This window comes from Falco peregrinus, chromosome 8 (assembly GCF_023634155.1).
Source record: "Falco peregrinus isolate bFalPer1 chromosome 8, bFalPer1.pri, whole genome shotgun sequence".
Taxonomy (NCBI): Eukaryota; Metazoa; Chordata; class Aves; order Falconiformes; family Falconidae; genus Falco; species Falco peregrinus.
The window spans coordinates 59,507,922-59,526,457 of record NC_073728.1 but is presented as its reverse complement, the minus strand read 5'-3'; the positions used below and the strand labels follow the sequence as shown (position 1 = coordinate 59,526,457).

The 18,536-nt window shown below is 55.6% G+C and overlaps 1 protein-coding gene across 2 annotated transcripts in view; it reads right to left on the bottom strand.

The window, feature by feature from the left end:
* FLT4 (fms related receptor tyrosine kinase 4) overlaps positions 1-18,017 on the bottom strand; it is a 59,788-nt gene extending 41,771 nt beyond the window's left edge. For both annotated transcript variants that reach the window (XM_055813212.1, XM_055813213.1), the window contains exon 1: positions 17,765-18,017. In XM_055813212.1, the coding sequence (XP_055669187.1) occupies positions 17,765-17,822 (58 nt within the window). In that variant the 5' untranslated portion in view covers positions 17,823-18,017. The remainder of the gene's footprint in view (positions 1-17,764) is intronic.
* Positions 18,018-18,536: the final 519 nt, after the last annotated feature.

The following is an 18,536-nucleotide window of genomic DNA, read 5'->3' as shown; positions in this document are numbered from 1 at the left end:
ATGGCATGACACAGCTCCTGCTCTCCGCCTGCTTCCAGTCGCAGGAAGCCCTGCACCGGATCCTCCATCCGAGCGCCGGCACACCACCTCAGCCCCTCTCCGCTTCCCCTTCCCTCCCTCTCTGCTGAGTCGGCCCCGCTGACTGATTAACGGGGCGCCTTTCCGGAGAGGGATTTTGTTCACACTCTGTCCTTCTCGCTGACTTCCTTCCCCGGTGCTGGACTGGATCGCTCTGGCCACCGCGTGTCCCCAGCTAACCAGCACACCTCATGCTCTTGCCACCAAAGTTACTGCTTCAGGGTTTTGTGACCAGAGCTACAAATAACATGCACAGAGCAAAGCAGGTCCAGATGAGGCTGAGTGCTCCAACTTGTCTGCCTGCATCTCGCACACCCGGCCCAACCCAGCCTGCCCACCCCAGGGCTGTACTGGGGCAAAAGATAGGCTGAAAGGCAGAAGTGTCCTTTCCCCCAGCAAAGTTACACTGACCCTGCTACTGCCCCATCTCTACTTTGCTCTATTCAGGCAAAAATTCCCAGTCAATCAGCATCCTGATAAAGCACAGCAGGAAACTGAGATTTGAAGACTTTCTACAAAGACATTTCTGGCAGATTTGTACCATTTAACTGAATCCCCAGACCAAATGTCCAGGATGGAGCCCCTGAATTGACCCACGTCCCAAGTCTGCAATGCAAAGCACCATGGATGAGCTTCTGCTAACTCGCTGGGCTCAGGCAGCTGCTCTGGCCTGTCCCTGGCTGGGGACACAGCACTCTGAATGCCCTGGCATTGCTCAGGGCCCAGCACTGCCATACAGCCCAATGTGGCTCATTTTGCAAAGCGTCTCCTGATTTCCTTAGGTTTTACTCCCAGCCTGAACCTTCGGCATCCCTGAGCTGCCCCTGCAGGTTGCAAAGCCAGTGGCGTGGCTCTTCCTTTGCAAGCAGGGCAAGGCACGCGCTTAAGACATGCAATCATGCACCACCGTTACTATGTGAGCAAAGACCTGCTCCTGGACAGCCAACAATAAAACCTTGCTGGCAACTGGGGAAACAGGGACTGAATGACCATTTCTGGTGCAGAAGAGGAGCCACAGATGGCACTGGGGGAAAGCGAGGAGAAACCTTGCTCTGCCCTTTCTGCAGAGCTCTCCTCTGGCTTTTCAGGATGGTCTCATCCAAATTAGCAGCATTTGCTGGTGAAACTGCATATGCACCATTCCCCCTTGCCCTGCAGAAACTAAGCCAGCACCGCAGGTGCCATCTTCCTCTTCTGCCCCAGTTACTTTTTGCCTGCCTGCCCTGTGCTGGTACAGCTGGCTGCCCCGGGGTCTGGTCCCAGAGGACCTGTGGCCACCCACAGACACACGGGAAGTCCATGGGCTGGAGGTAAAGCCAGGCCAGCTTCCCAGCTGAAGGGCTGAAGTTCCCGCATGGAGCAGCAACTCCTCACGTTTGGGGCAAGCATCCAGCTGTGGGCTGGAGCAGCAAAGTGTGAGTGTCACGTCATGCAAGGAGCAGGCAGCTGGCAGAGCAGCAGGGGGAATTTGGACGTAGGGCTGTCAGCTCCTCCTCTTCCTCCTCCTGGTGCTCGCCAGCACGGAGGAAGGCTTGTTTTGCAGAGAGGTGAGATATCGCACGAGGCTGAGAAGTGAATGGCAGGCTCCGGCCAAACTGGGGATGAAACACCAGGTGTTTTCTCTCCAGCCTCACAGCGGGCAGGGCAAGCCCCAAACCATGGTGGGAATTCACGCCAAAATGGAGCAGGTTCTGCCCAGCAGCCTGGGCCTGGGGGCTGCGAGGGCAGAGTGACAGCCACCCATGCCCACGGTGAGGCTGCGGAAGAACAGGGAGTTGGTGTGCTAAAGGGCTCTGTGGGCAAAATGGAAACAGGCTAAGGTGTAAGCAATGAATACATTAAAAGCAATAATGATAGAAAACTGGAAATCCCCCCAAACCCCTATGTATTGGCACAGGGGCAAAGGAAGCAGGTCCCTTCTTTTATGGGGTTCATGAAAGATACCCCTTTTTCTGCAACCTAGGATTGACCTAGGTCCTAGGTCGCTTCAGACCTGTCCCAGAAGGGGTTAACCACAGGGCTTGTACTCCTCTGCGCAGGATCAGCCCTGACCTCATCCACAGACCTCAAAGCCCTGAAATGTTACCAAAGTGTGGTGGATCAGTGTCCTCACCATTTTGTGAGGACATACCCAAAGCATCAGATGTTCCTTTGCTCCAGCCAGGGCAGGCTGTCCTCTTTCAGGGGACACAAGGGACTAACAATTATAGGTACTCGGTCAATACTCACAAACACAGAGGTGATGATCATTATTGGGTGTCTGATCCCTCCTGTCCAACACCAAAAGCATAACAAGACTTTAACTTTGGCCCAAGACACCTATGGCTAAGCTGGTGTACAGAGGCAGGAGCCCCCCGAGCAGGGTCTGATATGAGGGGCCACCAATGCCGGTGGAAATGCTTTTTTCTTGACACCGGGCTCAAGAAATGCCCCAAGCGCCACGGGTCTGCAGCGATGCCAGGTGAGGAGGAAGGATGTGCGCCCAAATGGACAGGGCATTTGCCAAGTGCAAAACTCAGGGCTCGCCTCCAGCTCAGCAACTGCGGCCAGGGGAGACCCTCGCCAAAGCTGCTGCCTGCCAGCCAAGCAGGGAGTGGGATGGGGTGGGCAGGGATGTGAGCAGCACATCGTGCAGCAGCAGCATAACCCTGACACAAGCAGAAGTCACAGCCAGACCAGCAGTGCTGTGGGGCTGGGCGCTCTGCTCTGCTCCCCTGGCGCTCCACAGCCGCGCACCCAGCACCTGTGGGTCTGGCCAAACAGCCCTGCAGCCCCAGTCCAAAATGCTGCTTTGGCCTCAGTGCACGCACCCCAACGGGTCCACTTAGCCTCTCATCGCTCATAAACTTTAATTAACTGGTTCTTTTCTGGCAAGGCACAAAAATTGCATAACCACCTGCACTGAATGGGGAATGAGGCAAAGAAAGTCATGAGCTCTCTGGGCTTCTTCAGCTTTTGGACTTCCAGGCTTGCAGTCTCATCAGAGAACAGAAACAGGAGCTTGAAAGCAGGAGCCACTTTCAAGAGAGCTAGGCTGTCCAGAGGAGCAAAGTTACCCTTGTACCCTTCAGTCCTCATCCCTTGGTGCCTCCAGGCAGGGATTTAAATCAGAGTATTCCACGAGCCAGCTGCCCTGAGGCAGCAGAGGGTGGCTACACCCAGTGCCCCACCACGCTGGCACCTGCTTTCGGGACCCTGGTCTGCAGGGGCATAGGCACACATGGCCTAGGGATCTGCTGCCACAGCATCCCGAAGCATCCCAGAGGGGTCAACAAGTGCCCATCTGGGAGTGTTTATCTGTCTGCCTTTCTCCCTCAGCAGGAAGCACTATCTCACCATTGCCCTGCCTCACTCCAGCTCGGTTTCCTGCTCCATCCTGCCAGGTTTACCCTGCTTTTTCCTCCTCCCCTCCCCCTGCTCCAAGGCTGTCAGGCCATGTTTGCATTTCTGTCTCCTGCCGTCTTTCCTCTCCCTAACCCCCCCTCCATGCTTGCTCCCTACTCCATCCTCCCCGAGAGGCTATGTCCTGCGCCAAAGTTAGCCTCTGTCAGGTAGCCACATGTCCGGCCTGGGGCAGCAGGTCAGCCGGGGCCACCCTGCAGACCTCCTCCAGGATCTCTGCTGTCAGCAGCCTCCCCGGGCCCCAGGGGAGCCAGCTGTTTGCTGCTCTCGCTGGGCCGAGGGATGCTCCTGCACATCAGAGAGCTTGCTTCCCCTCGGTGGGCAGCCGGCCCACCCTTTCTGCTGCTGGCCAGGGGTTGGCCAGACACCGCTTTGTTCGCTCCCCCATTCCCTGAATCGCTCTGGGTTTGTTGGCTGCCTGCTCCTGCCCGAAGAATCCTTTTCCTGCCTTTGAGATAGAGGATGCTCGAGCCATCTGTGCGTTTTATTTCCTTGTAGAAACTAACAAGCCAAGGATTGCTTCCTCTCCCTGACATTTCGGAGGGCAGCTCCGGCTCAGCGGGATGCATGGGGAGGGGAGCCCAGGGCCTTCAGACAGGAACAGAACCTATTCTGTCCACAAGATTCTCTCCCCAATGGGCAGAAATCCTCAGACCTGCCAAAATGCCTGTAGCAGCTCCCACTCTGCCACCACTGTTGCTCTGCAGGAGCCCAAGGCAGGCTGCCCTGCTTAGCATACATAGCCACCCCTCTTCCAGTGGCCCTTATTAACTGCATGGCTAAACCCTTGAAAAACTCAATTAAAATTATCCTCCCACATCTTAAGGACTGTCAGGTTGTTTCTCTTCCTGTTTTAATTTATTTCTTTCAAAATCTTGCCCTGCTCACGTTCTCTGCCCTTGCAGGATGTGATTAACGTGGCGTAGAAAGAGCAGAGGCACCAGATGGCTTTAGGGGACTAGTAACAGAAATTAGCACCGTTCATTACATCTCTAACCCGAAGGAACATAATGAATGGTCCACAGATCACGTGAAATGAGTGTCGGTTCAAAGCTGGTACCTGGCAGACAGGCGTTACCAGCACAAACAGGTGGCCAGGATGGGTCGGGGACATCCTGCCTTGGGGGTTTGGGATCTCTGGGCAAGTGGCTTGGGAAAAGCTTGTACTGCTGCTACCTCCAGTTATCCTGTTTGGGACTGCTCAGGGGTTGCCTGACCGTTGCAGGATTCAGGGTTTAATTCCACCCCGTGTCTATCCATGTGTAACCCCAGGGGCTTTACCGGGCTGAAGCACCTCTGGCAGCAGTGGGCATAAACCCACGGGACACCAAAAAGACATCTTTGGCCACTGAGAAGAAATGATAGCCTATACAGTGACAATGGGCAAATGACTAAAGGAAATCATTATCCACTGCTTCTAACACTGTACCTGATGAAGTTATGAGGCAGGTGACAAAATATGTTTTCATGCAACTCAGCAAAACTGTGGATTTTGTCACTGTGATACCCACAGAGAGATTCCCAAAGAGAGGCATAAGCTCCTGGAGGGCAAGTCATTACCAGCTCTTACGCACAGCGGTCCAGGTGAGACATCCAGGTCTAGGAGTCCCTAAACTGCCCATTGCCAAAACAGAGCAGGATCCCCCTGCCCACATCAGGGCATCGTCTCCTTTCCCAGACCCCAGGTGCCCCTGCTGAGGCTGGTGACAGCCTGGGCAGAGCCAGGACCAGCTCCAGTGCCTGCGCAGGGGCTTCCACCTGAAGCACCACGGCTTTGCCACATGACACAGAGGAAAGGAAAAGCCTGAGAAGCAGTGGAGACCCTCAGTTTGGACATCATTAATTATGGCTCCATCATGAGCCATTCCCAGAGGCTCAGGTGAAGCTCCCATTGAAGTAAGCCACAGATGTGCTGTTGGAGGAAGATGGAGTTCAAGCTAAGCAAGACCTTGGCATCCAGCTCTCGCTGGGAGATGAGGAGGCAGAGGCAGCTGCCCGGGAAGCCAAACAGAGCCTGAGGGTCAGCACTGAGGAAAAGGGCAGCAGCATTTGCAAAGGAAAAAGCAAGTCACAGGTTTACTTTTTCCTTGATGTGTGTGGGCTTAATTGCTGGCCTTTGAAGTTCAGCTCTTCCAAAGACTGTTGCTTATGGACACGCTGAGCAGTACACTGAAGAAACGGCCGTACCCCGCTCAGGGCAGGTTTCCCTGATGTGAGCAAAGCCTGTGGACCCTGCCTGCCTCTCTCCCACCCAGACCGCTGCAGCCAGGCTGACTGTGCTGGGCTTTTTCAGGGGTCTGCAAGCCACGCAGCTGGACTGGGAGGCACCGTGCCAAGTGGAAAAGACCTGCTTCTTCGTCTTTGCATGCCTAGAGTTTGCATCCAGATGTTTGCTACTTAGCTGTCAACTGAAATTAACTCGGAGCCCTCAAACCAAACAGCTGCCCTTGGAGCTGGCAGTGCCTGTTCTCTGCAGCAAACCCCATCCTCAAGTTGGTCTCCAGCCACTGAGTGTGAGAGAAGCTGATGAACAGAGTCAGTGGGGAAAAAACAGTTTTGCAATTAGATGATTATCTTGGCCTTGGAAAACCTGGATTCAATTCCCCATCTGCTCAAGGCTCCCTGCAAGCCTGTCATGCAGCTTCTTTGTACCTCCAACCCTGCCTGAGCCACAGAGGGTAGGGCAGCAAAAACTGGGATGTTTTGGCCAGGAAAAACAGATACTCTAGCAAGAAAGGAGGAATCCTTATTCCTTCCAAAGAAAGATAACAGGGAGCAAAGAAAATGGATTTATCTCAGAGCCAATGCAACATGAAAAAGCTACATTAGATGTGGATGGGCCCAGAAAGTGGGAAGCACAAGCAAAGTACAGGAAGAATTTAAACTTCCTGATTATCAAAGCAGGGTTTTCAAGCATCAAGTATAAACTAAAAATAATAATAATAAAAAAGCAAAGGGAAGAGTGGTCTTGGGCATGAGAGGGAGCTGCTGCCTGAGGAGCAGGAGAGCATGAACCCTCCTCCACGGCGCAGCTTCTTGCATGCACACCCGCACGTGCGCATCCATGCATCTGCACAACTCCTTCGGCTGCCTCTGACGGGGTGGGCACAAGGGGAGGCAGGAAGATCACAGGCACATGCTCTTCAAAGGAGAATTAGTCATCAGAGGTAACAGCAGAGGAAGGAAGCTTCAGGTACGAGGTCAGACAAGCACAAGCAGAGGGGACTGCTGGAAGAGCTCTGAGCACTTGCTGTGGATCCGCGAGCAGGACAGGAGGTGTGATTCCCTGGGGTAAATGCACCTACAGCAACGTACACAATAAGACATTTCAACCCTCCTGGAAAACACTGCACAGCTCGGCTTTCTGCCATCCTTGAAAGCAGCTGGAGCTGGCCAAACCCAGAGCCTTCCCTGATGTCGTTAATAAAAATCTTACACTGCTCTTTGCAGGACCCCTGAGAGGGATGGGCTCTAGAGAGTGCAGCAAAGCTCTCCCCCGCCATGGGGCTTTGCTGGGTTGCTTCTCACCCGCAGGTCAGTGATTCTGTCTGCTCCCCGCTGGGCAAAGGGCCTTGAAGTTGGAGAGACTCAGGGCACTGGGAGGAAAGCTAACCCTGTGGGGCTGTGTGGGGCATCAATGGCAAGTTACACACACGCTTAGTTTCTCTTGGCACAGAGCTGTGACCGCATGCCAGGACCCGTTGCAGCAGGAGATGATAATCATCATCTCCAAGAGCCAAAGTGTATCAGGGTATTCGCGTCACTTGAGATTAGCTGGCTGTTTAACATCTGCACAGATTTCTCTCTCCACCTCCACATAACACCCCTCACGCAGCTATGAAACTCATTTAATTCCCTTCCAAGAAAGGCTGAGTTGGAAATGTCACACTTTGTATATCACACCACAATTCCTACAATGAAACACCCAGCCTAAATGGCAGTATCAGACTCTGGTGCTATCTGAAGGCCAGTAAGTAAACACCTTATGCTGTTTTTTAAAAAGAACTTACAAGAGGGTTAACAAGTTCCATAAACACCCTGTTACTCTCTTGTTAATACTCAGAGGCTGACTGTTGTTTTCCCATTCCAAGGTGCTTCCCTTGCCACGCAGCTCAGTGGGGAGAGCACGCAAGCGGACGCAATGGGAAGGAAACGTTTACACATGCTAATGACTTCCACTGCAGGAGCACAAGTACTAACAGGGAAATTGTACTGAAGAGACAACACGCCACTTCCTTGGCTGCCCCTGTTTGGTCACCGCAAGGTACTTGGTGCTCGGCTGGGGATGGCCTTCCCCGCCCCATGGGAAAAGCCAAGGTATGGACGAAGGGAAGACACAGACACGTTGGTTTGGACCACAAAGGCAGGGGATGCTGTTTGGCAGCAGGGCTGTTCTGGCACCACACTGGACCAAGGGGCTGAGGACACACACGGGCCCTTTCCCATTCCTAGCAATGTGGGGTCTGGGGCCAGAGCCCTTCCAGGTGCTGTTCAGGCCATTTCACCACGTGCATCTCTCTTCATGCCAGTACAGGTTTCCTAAGTTCACATGAAACCCTGTTTATTTTTTTTAACTCTCTCTCTTTTTTTTTTTTTAAATCTACTATTGTATTAAGAAGTGTTTTTCTTTTGGCAAAGGTTACTGTGGGGCCAATGCTGTATGGAGCCTCCTGCCTTCCATCACCACTATAAACTCCGAGCAGGAGCTCAGCCTGACCAACGTCACTTATCTTCAATGAAGGCAGGCTTGTATTTCCACCGCCTTATAAAAAAAAAATAGATCCTGGCACTCCCCCTCTCCCCCAGTGCATTCTTTGAAATGCCACCCAGGCCTTGTTACTGCTGGGAGGCTGGAGAGCCAGGGATTAACTGCCTCAAGCTGCATTAGGCTTTATTTGTCTAAGCAGCTAAGGGTGAGGAACGGCCATAAATTTTGTAAAATGCTGAGTGTGGTGGAGGGGCAACATTGGGCAGCGCAGGCATCATGGCAGCAGGCATCACATCTTGGCTGGGTGCAGTTTTGGCGTGACGAATGTTATTGGAAAGGTTCCTGCCTCCCTAGAACACAGGGGGTTTGGGGGACATCAAAACCATCCTCATGTGTTCAAACTGGGGACATCAAGCTACGACCCGTGCCTTCTGGTTGCCTTCATTAGTCCTTGCCACACATAAGCAACCAACAGTGGTGGATCTACCTGACCAAGCAGGAAAATCCCATCACAACCCTGTCACCCAAGGGGACGCTTACTGGGTCTGAGCCTGTCTGCCCAGCACGGGGCACGCTGTCGTTCCCCTTCACTTCTGCACTGGGATGTCCCAGCACAGAGAGGAGATGAAGATCAGGGTACGCACTGATGTGATCCCAGCACCGGTGGCACTGCCGCAGCCAGCACTTACAGACAGCAGCCCAGGACCTGCTGAGCCTGATAGCTTGGCAACAGCCCCAAACCAAACGAGGAGCCATCAGGCCCAGACGCACACTACATTAGCTAAATTGCTTTACAGAGGCATCCCTAGGTAACTCCATTTGGAGGCAAGGTGGTTGTTTACCCCCCGTTTCACCCCAGCACAAGGACTACGTGCTGCCTGCCCAACGGCACGGGGGATTTTCTGCGTGTGAACGCATGCAGCTCCCACGGGAGCATCCCACACCGCAGCCAGCCGCCGTGCTTTCGGGACAGGCTGTTAAACTTCTGCCCTTTGCTTCCCAAGGGCCAAGCGCTACAGCGTGGTGAAGGGATGATGGCCACTTAGACAAATGGTGCCTCACTGGGGACCCTGCTCAGGGTAGGACAACCTACCATGCGAGTGATGGATTTCTGTGGGCGCTGGATGCCGTCACTTCTGTTGGATGTGATTTTGCTTGCTGCCACCACTCTGAGCTGGCAGTTTCCAAATCTGAGTATAAACCACAATTCACACCCAACCTTCTTGCCTTAGTAAATACCAAGATTTGCTGTTGTCCATGGAAACTATTGACTTGACCTTCACTTCCATCCGTGTTTATTTTTTTAGGTCACTATATCTAACATCCATCTCAGCAGACACCAGTATTTCAGAAATGGGGAAAACAAGTCACAGATGGAGAGCCAAGCCTGGGGCCAAACCTCCCTGTCAGCACACGTGTGTGTCTGTGCAGATATGTACACGCTTCCTGCAGCCAGTGCTGGACCTTCCACATGCAGGGAAACCGATGGAGGGTTTTCCAGGCTCTGCTATGCGACCCTGCACTTTTTGTAGCTTTTTTTTGGGGAACACATGAAACCAGTAAACGTTTTACAGGCTTCCCTGCCACATGAAGAGCCCACATGCCTCTAACTCAGAAAGCTGCTGCAGGACCCCAAAACCCTCCATGGGTCTCTGCTGGGTCTCATGAATGTGCAGACAGACCTTCACAAACCTGTGGAGCAGCCACCCAACTTGGGGCACCTGGCCGGGCCCCACGGGTCTGCTGAGCCCCATCAAGCTCTGCCAGCGGCTGAAGTGGTGAACCTGCTGCAGGGTGGGTGCTTTGTGCCCCTGGAGAGGAAGGGGAGGGTGACCCAGATGGGAGGCCTGGCTGCCATGGGCACTGCTCGCTGGCTAGTGCTGGTCGCTCAGGAAAACCATCATGAGCTTGCAAATTCTTTATAAGCTTTCCACGTGACACAATTACCCAGGGGCCAGATCCTGGAGCTCTTTCTTCTCTCTTTACTCAGACCAGTCTCCCTGAAGTCATTGAGGCATTGGCCTAATTACAACTGAAGGACTTTAGTATTTGGCCCCGTAATAAAAACTTCCTTCCTTTGTCTACTGCTCACTCCACATGATCCCGCTACCTCCCAGCCTACTCCTGGCTACGTCTCCCGAGGCTGGGGCCATCAGTTGTTTTGGTTGATGCTGCTCTTTCGTTTTACTCTCCCAAGACTGCACCTGTCCCCTCGTGCAGCTGCAGACCGCTGAGGTGGAGCGAGCCAGGGTGGCCGGCGAGGACAAGGGTGGATTGCAGGATGAAATGCAACCCGGCAGAGGGGCAGTGCCGGTCCTGGGGACATGCATGTGTGCAGACACCACGCAGGCTGGGAGCAGTCTCCACCATCACCTCCCCAAGGCAATTCCTTCAGCACCTCTTTGAGGATGGGATGGAGTGCCTCCAAAAAAGCCTTTCTCCCCCTGCTGACTGTAGAGCAAGCGCCTTAGGCTATACGCTATAAACTTTTACGTGATGGGGACTGGGTGAGATGACTGCTGCCCAGGAAGGTATAGCAGGAAGTTTACTCATCTCGCTGCAATGGCAACTATGCATCGTACTAGGAAGTGACACCATAAAAACCATGTATAATTTTAAACAAATAACTTGCAATATGAATTTTTCTGCATGTTCTGTCTCAGAATAGCCAGCAGAATGCAAAGTCCTGTTATCCCCCATGGGTACCTCATCCCCCCCACAGCCATCTGAAACATGCACTGGGGTTTGGGGCAGGAGGCAGGAGCTCCTGCTTCCTTTTCCATGTCTACCAGCCTTGCTCACACCTGTGGCACTGATAGAGCAATATATGAACACAAATGGACAGATACAGCAATTCCCTTTGCACTAATCTCCCTGCCTGTGCTGCTTGATGACAGAAAGCAAACGCAAAAGGAATTTGAACTTAGCTGAAGCATTTGGTCCCAAGGTACCAGCGTAGTTTGATGACCTAAACCTCAGTCCTGCAACTCATGGATGCTCAGGTAGGTGCCATCCCTGGTCATACAGCAGATTGCTCAGAGAGCAGAGAAACAACTCCTCTGAGTTCCTGCTGAGGTCTTCCGTCTCGCAGGGAGATTTTTAATACTGCTCAGCTAAAACTGAAAGAGTCAGACACGCACCTGGAAGCTTGCAGCTCTAACTACCCCAGGGAACACAAAACTCTGAGCAGCAGCGGACCGATGATCTCAGGGTGGTGTGGCTGCAGCATGGCCTTTGCACAGGTCTGTGTGAGCCCTGTGCTACCCAGCCCTGCTGAGCCAGCTCACCGTGCCCTGCATCCCAGCACAGAGCACAGCGACGCCAGTCTGTACATTGCACGGACTAAAAGTCCAATGTCCAGTCCAGTGACGAGGGCTGCCTGGCTTATGGCTTGGTCTTTAAAAAAAAATACAGTCTCGCTGTACATTCTGCCCTTTTTAAATACATTAATTGCCATGGAAACAATGCTGTTATTGGTATGGGAGCAGCCTGCTGGCCTCCACAAATGCAAGATAAAAATCAATGGATACATTGAAATACAGGCTGTATTTCAGGACCTTTTGTGGTTTTGAGGCTGGTCACCATGGGTAGATATGAGAGAATGGCTCAGACACCATCTTCTGTGGAGAGAAAGCTGGGCACAATAAAACATGCAGTAACATCTCCTTCGCAGTGTTTATCTGCTCGGTCAGATGTTCCCTTATACGGGAACTGGTCCCAGTACTAATGCATGTGCTCAGCTCTCGGTACCGGTCATCACTCCCAGCTCCTGCTGAAGCATCCCAGTCCTGGCTGTCCTTTACATCCTCATTACCAGTGAGTGGAAAGCCTCAGCTGGTTTCAGACCTTGGCAAGGTGGCTTGGCTCCATGCCTCCCCTCTCCCCATCCATGGCCCTTTCCACCAGCTCAGATGCCTCACCAAAAAGAAGGAAAAAAATGCCAATATAATACATATATGCCATCGCTTCTTGACCTTGAGAGTCTTTTAAACGGCACTGAGAGGTTTTGTACACAAACCAGCACAAAGGGAAGGGCTGCGAGCGCCCTTCCCTCCCTCCCCGGGCCGCCCCCAAAAAGCCGGTGCAAAGGGCAGCCCCGGCTGCCCGGCTCTGCCCTCCTGGCGAGGGGGAGCGCTGCCCTGTTCCCTGCCGTGCCGCCCATCATGAAGGGGTCCCTGAGCTGTTATCAGGCAGTGACAGTTTCCGCCATCAGATTCCTCCTGTCCGTCAGGAAAGCTAAATAAGGAACGTCGTTCAGGCGGCTGCAGGAAGAGGGGAAATGCAGGGACATCCGGCCCAGCTGCCAATTTTTCCTTTCCCATGAACCACCACTGACCTCCGCCAAGGGAGAACCTGGACACCCAGCCTGGCATCGGCACCGCTCGTCTTCACTTAACCCTTCCCCAGGGGGATGCCCTGGACCCCACAGCCTGCCCAGGCGGGCGGCCTTGCCATGCTGTGCGGCGTGGCCGTGGTGGATGGTGCGCGGGCACTGCGTCACCAGCACTAGCACCGCAGGCTGAGGCGGGTGGACTCGGCCCACTGGCTGGCATTTGCCCAGCTAACTGGAGCCACGGCCAGGAGAAGGCTTAACCCTTCCGCTCCTGCACGAGGGTGGGTGGATACGCCTTGCATGGCGGCAATGGGTCCCGAAAGCATCATTGAGCTACTCCGATTGCTTCCCTCTTCGCACGCACTGAGATTGGGAGCAGGGCTGAGCTTATTTTCTCACTTATCCTTCTGCAGCTGAACTGGGGTTTTCCTGGCTCTGCCCAGAGTCATAACCAGCTCCAGACTGGCTGCTGCAGCCAGCTCTTTGCTCACTCCAGGGCTCTGCCCATCAGTAACAGGGACCAGGTTGGTCTGCAACCCGCTCAGCCCTTTCCCGTGGCCCTTCCTGGGGATAGCCCTGGGGTCCTTGCTGCCTTTCACTGCACAGAAGCAGAGCAGGGGAGCAGCGGCCACCTGGTTATTATGTGCTCAGAGAAGTGGAGACCACAGCACTTGCTCAGAGTATCTCTTGCCTTTCCCCACCATCCCATTCTCTGCATTTCCCCAGTTTGAGTCTTTTCCTGACACCCTAACCCGATCCTCCCTCATTAGCATGTGACGTCCATCCCACGGCACCTCCAGGTTTGGCCCGCAAAGCCTGTGCTGGAGATCCTTGCCCTGGAAGAAAGGGGCAGAAATGCAGCAAGAAAAACAATTCACACGTGGGAGAAGTTGTAAGATGAAATACAAGTCACTGCCTGAAACCTGTTTCTGCTACCTCAGCAGGGAAATGACTCCAGGAGAGATTCCCCACTTAATATCCTCAGCTTATAAAACTTAGTGGGAGTTTTGCCACCGGCTGCCACGGGGCCAGGTTTTCACCCTCCTTCTGCTGAACTTGCACCTAGAGATGGAGTAATTTGCCGGCAGCCGCTCAACAAAATAAGCGGTCACGCTGTGCTCAAGAGCTTGTGCCTCCTCACTGGCTTGACTACAGGCCATCTCCGCTTCCACTATTTTGCATTAACAATGAGGCACCGCAGATGGGCAATAATACTGTGTGCTGAAAACATCAGAACTATTTTGACCAGAGAGAAAAAGCCCCCCTGGGACCTGGCTAACCCTCTCTCTAACAACATGAAACAAGAAACAAAGGTCTGGGATAGCCAGAGGCAATAAAAACCCTGGAATTAATTTAACCAGTCACTAGATGCCAGTGCAGCTGCAGCAGTATTTCTTTTCCTAACGAAGGGACAAAAGATAATTCCAGCTCGGGCCCAGGGCAGGGCTCAGCTCCGGTCTCCCCACCAGACACTGGGACACACCAGGTGGTCGCAGTCTCTGCCATGGCGCCCAGTTGGTGTGGGACCCAGGGGGGGCTGTGTGCCTGCTCCCTGCTGCCCCTCGCCCAGGTAGAGATTTGCAGGAGCCGCCTGCACAGGGGTAGCTGGGGCAGGTCAAGGCAAAACACAGCACTGGGCACCTCTGGCTCATGGTCTGGGGCGGGAAAGGAGCCTTGAGATTTAACTAACCACCTGTGGATTTTTTTCCATGCAACCCCATGTATTTTTCCACGCACAACTGCCCATGGACCCAGGCAAACATCTAACATCCACAAGGCCCTGTGGCGACAAGCTCCACCACTGCACAGCAGCATGCAACAAGCCACCAGTCCCCCACCCCGCCCACTCCACGTCCTCCCAGCACAGGAACCCACCAGGAACTGCCTTCTTCAGGAGAGCCGTGATTTTGCAGCCCTCTCTCGCAATGCCCCAGCCCGTCTCTCCCAGCGGAAAAGCCCAGTGATGTTTAGTCATTCCTCAAACGGAAACCACCACGACTGCTGCTCCTCCACTCCAGCTCCCCACCCTCCATGGGCCTTGCAGCCTGTGGGGTCCAGCCATGACAGGGCTTTCTGCTTCTCCCCACACCTGCAGGACCCCCCAGATCCCCAGGCTTATTGCAGCTTTTCCCCACCACTGTGTTTAAATACGCAGCCCCCCCAAACAGCTTGGGGCTGTTTTGGTCCAGCAGGCTGAATGCAAAGACGCTGTGCTCATTTGGAAACGCCTCTGCTGCACCAGCTGGAGTGGCTGGGGAGAAGGTGGGCGAGATGGGTGCTATCTCTAGGACTCATGTTGCTCCCCAAAGCTGCTGAGCGCCAGGCAGACCTGGGGACCCATCAAGAGCCCCCTTCTGCTTAGCAGCCATTCTGCAAAGCAACCTCTGGAGCGCTGCGGATGCCCCATCAGAGAAACTGCTGCCTGGCCACGGTCCCCTCCTGCTCCCATTCCCGTGAGATCCCGTTCTTGCTTTCCCTCCTCAGGAACTGCCCTGGGACACCGGGAACAGCCTGTTCCCTCCTGGCTGGGAGCACCTGCCCTTCCCATGTCTGCCCTGGAAAACACCGCACCAATGCAGGGCCAAGAGACACCCCAGAGACAGCGATGCTGCGCAGAGCAAGGCCACGGGAGAGAGGCAGTCAGGCAGGTGGGACATGTCAGAGCGAGCCCCCTCCTGCCTTGCCTGCACTGCTGGGGACATTGTGCTGCTGGGGGAGCGTCCCCCTGACCAGACATCAAACTGAGCTCAACAACAAACTGCAGGCAGCGAGCTGCAGGGTTGAGTGCCCCAACCAGATCCCAGGGTGGTAGTTGCAACCCACTCACCCAGAATCATCCCTAAGCAGACAACGGGGCACAAGGGCTGTGGCTGCCCCATCCCCAGCATCCCCTGGGGACCACAGGCCACAGCCCTCACATCACCCACCTCCTCCCTGGAGGCCCTGGCTCTGCTTCATCACTAACAAGCAACTGAGTTAAGCCAGAACTGGGTTTGTTGTGCACTCATGGGCTTTTGCATGAAAGGGTGTTGCTGAAATGGCCCATGTTTATTACTTGCAATAAAGCAACTGCTTTAAATGCTTTAAATCCCAGCTGTAAAGGCAAATGATGCTGCTGGCACGGTCAGTGCAGGGCTGGCTGTCCAAGCACCCGGCCAGGGAGGTCTACATGATCTTAGAGGGCAGGCAGCGGCAGCCAATGTAATCGGCTTGGGTCCTACACAAGCATGGGCCCTTCCCTCACGCAAAGGGCCATATGCTTTTGAAAGTGGCAAGCCAGAGTCCCCAGTGGGATTATTTGGCTGTGGAGTGGTCAGTGCTGCTCTGTGCCCAGAGCATGGTGACCCAGAGAACACGCTTTTATTGCTGTCCACAAAGAATTACCCCGGGATGCTGGGGCTGAACCTCTGCCTGCCGCCCCCACCTCACTGCCTGCAAAGGGCAGCTCCCCAGTTCCACTCCATCCGGGGAGCACTGCGGAGCTGGGATGTAGGGAGAGCCTGTGTGCTCTTACACATGGCCTCCTCTCCTAGTACCAGTCCATTTAAACATGTACTGGGGTGCAGGGACAAGCAGGACACAGAGCCAGAACAAACCTTTCATGATCCTGAGCTAAATAATTCACCCTTCCCAGGTGGAACAGTCTCACATCCCCATCCCTGCTTCCAAGGGAAACAAATATTTGCACTCAATTGGGATTATGGTTAACGAGGAATTTGCGGGTCCTTTACACGCTGACAAATTGGTCTCAGGTAGAATGAAAGAAGAGGAAGCAAATACCCAGCGTAAGATCCCCTAGTTGATCTCAACATCGTGCTTCATCGCCGCACTAATCAGGCAGCGCTGGAGAGCTTCAAAGGTCTGTGCAGCCCTGCGCTGACGAGGCCCACACATCACGCAGCCGCGCTGGCCAGAGCCTCCCAGGCACTGCTTCCCGCACCTCTGGGAGATGAAAGAACCTGAGAACAGCTACAAGATGCTTTACAAATTGCTAACAAGAGAGCTTTGAACAGCTGCAGCTCCCACCGTGGTGCCACCAGCAGCAAGTCCCTTTCTGTCCTGCCTCCTGGAGCTCCCCATGAGCTCTAGCAGCCTGGTGGGTCCTTCGGCCCCATGGCACTAGAACCATCAGCAGCGTTTTGGGCACATCAGGTTAACGGTGCTGCTGCTGGTGATGCCGTCCATACTGTACCTCTGCAGCCAGACCTGCAGCTCTCCCATGAGCTCACTTCAACGAAGCAGCAAACACCATGGGTGACAGCGAGTCAGAGATGAGGGTACAGAAAATTCTATTTATGCTCCCAAAATTCACCTCCCCACCTTGCAGGCTCCTCACATTACTAACTTTCTGTTGGTCTTGCTCTGCTACAGGCTGTAAATGCTTTAGCTGTGCAAGCAGCAGCTTCCCTGGGGGAAGCTGGTGGGGTTGATGCCCCATCCCTGCTGCCTTGGCAGTGCCCATTCAGCTCTGCCCCACGGTCTCTGCTCTCTGGAAGGGCATTGCAGCCCCATCTCTGCTGTGACCCCACGTCCACCTGATCCAAGCCATGGCCAGGGGGTCCAACTCACTGCCCAACAGCCTTTTGCCCCAGGAGAGCTATGGGAAAGGAAAGCATGTCACCGGGATCTGCCTTGGGTGACTTCCCAGACAGACCAGAGCTGCCAGTGGCTGGCTGGCTGGCATCGGCTGGACCACCGCCTCCTCGCGCCTTCCTCCCCAACACGCTGCCCGGCGCTCACAAATTAATGACACTGTGCATGAAAAAATAAATAAGCAGAGCAGGGAGCCGGCCTCCTGGCTGCCCTCCCGGCCGGGTGCTGCCCCACGCAGAGAAATCCCTCCCGCAAGGCTCCCATGCGGGTTATCCCTGCTTGCAGCGAGCACACCCGCGGCACGGGCACGGTGTGGGCGCACCCACGGACCCGGACCCGCAGGGACAGCAGCGGCGGCCCCCAGCCCGTCTTCTGGCTGCGGGGGCACTGTCACAGCCGTCGGGGACACCCGAGCAGGCACCGGGGCGCGCCCCCGCAGGCGCCGGGGGAGCCCGGGGCGGGCAGCTCCGGGGCACGGCACGTCCCCGCCCGGGATGGGGACGCCGCGGCAGGCAGCGCGGGTCCCTGCGGGATCTGGGGACAGCGGGCGGCAGCGCCGGGTCCCGTCCCGTCCCGCCGCGGCGGCCCCCGTCCCCGGCGCGCCCGCAGGTGCGGGCGGCGGGCAGAGCGGGCAGCCCGGCAGCGCTCACCTGCCTCCGAGACAATGCCGAGCCAGAGCCAGAGGGGCAGCGTGCAAACTCTCTTCATCTCCGGGGCTGCGGGCAGGTCCGTGCGGGGCGGCGCGCAGCGATGCGGAGCGGTGCGGAGCGCCCCGCGCCCGAGCTCTGGTCCCGCCGCGCCCCAGCTGCGGCAACGCGCGGCGGCGGGCGGGGAGCACCGGGGCCGCTTCCTTTTCCTCCGCCTGCCCGGGCCGCCCGCCGCCCTCCGCCGAGCCCGCGGGGCGCCGGGCGGGCGGCGGGGCGGGGCGGGCCGGCCGGGGCGGGGCGGGCGGCGGGGGGGCGCACCTGCGGCTCCGGGCACGGCGGGGTGTCTGCACCCCCCCGCCTACCGGGGTGCGGGCATCCCCCCGCACCTGTGCGCGTGGGCGCGCGTCCCCCTGCAGCTGGGTGCGTGTCCCGCACCTGTGCGCGTGGGTGTGAACAACCCTGCAGCTGGGTGCGGGTGTGTCCCGCACCTGTGCACGAATGTGCATCCCCCGCAGGTGGGTGTGTCCCGCACCTGTGCGCGTGGGTGTGCATCGTCCCCGCCCCACATACACAGGAGCACCTCAGCACCTGTGTGCACATTCATGTGAGCACACCCCCTGCCCGCCTGTGTGCGCCCCTGTACATCCCGCCAGCACCTGTGTGCACGCGCATCACCCCTGTTGTGCGCACTTGCCTGCGTGCAAATGCCCACACATCTCCTTCTTGCTCGTGCGTGTCTTGGGCGCACATCCCAACCTCCCAGACCAGAGGGAAC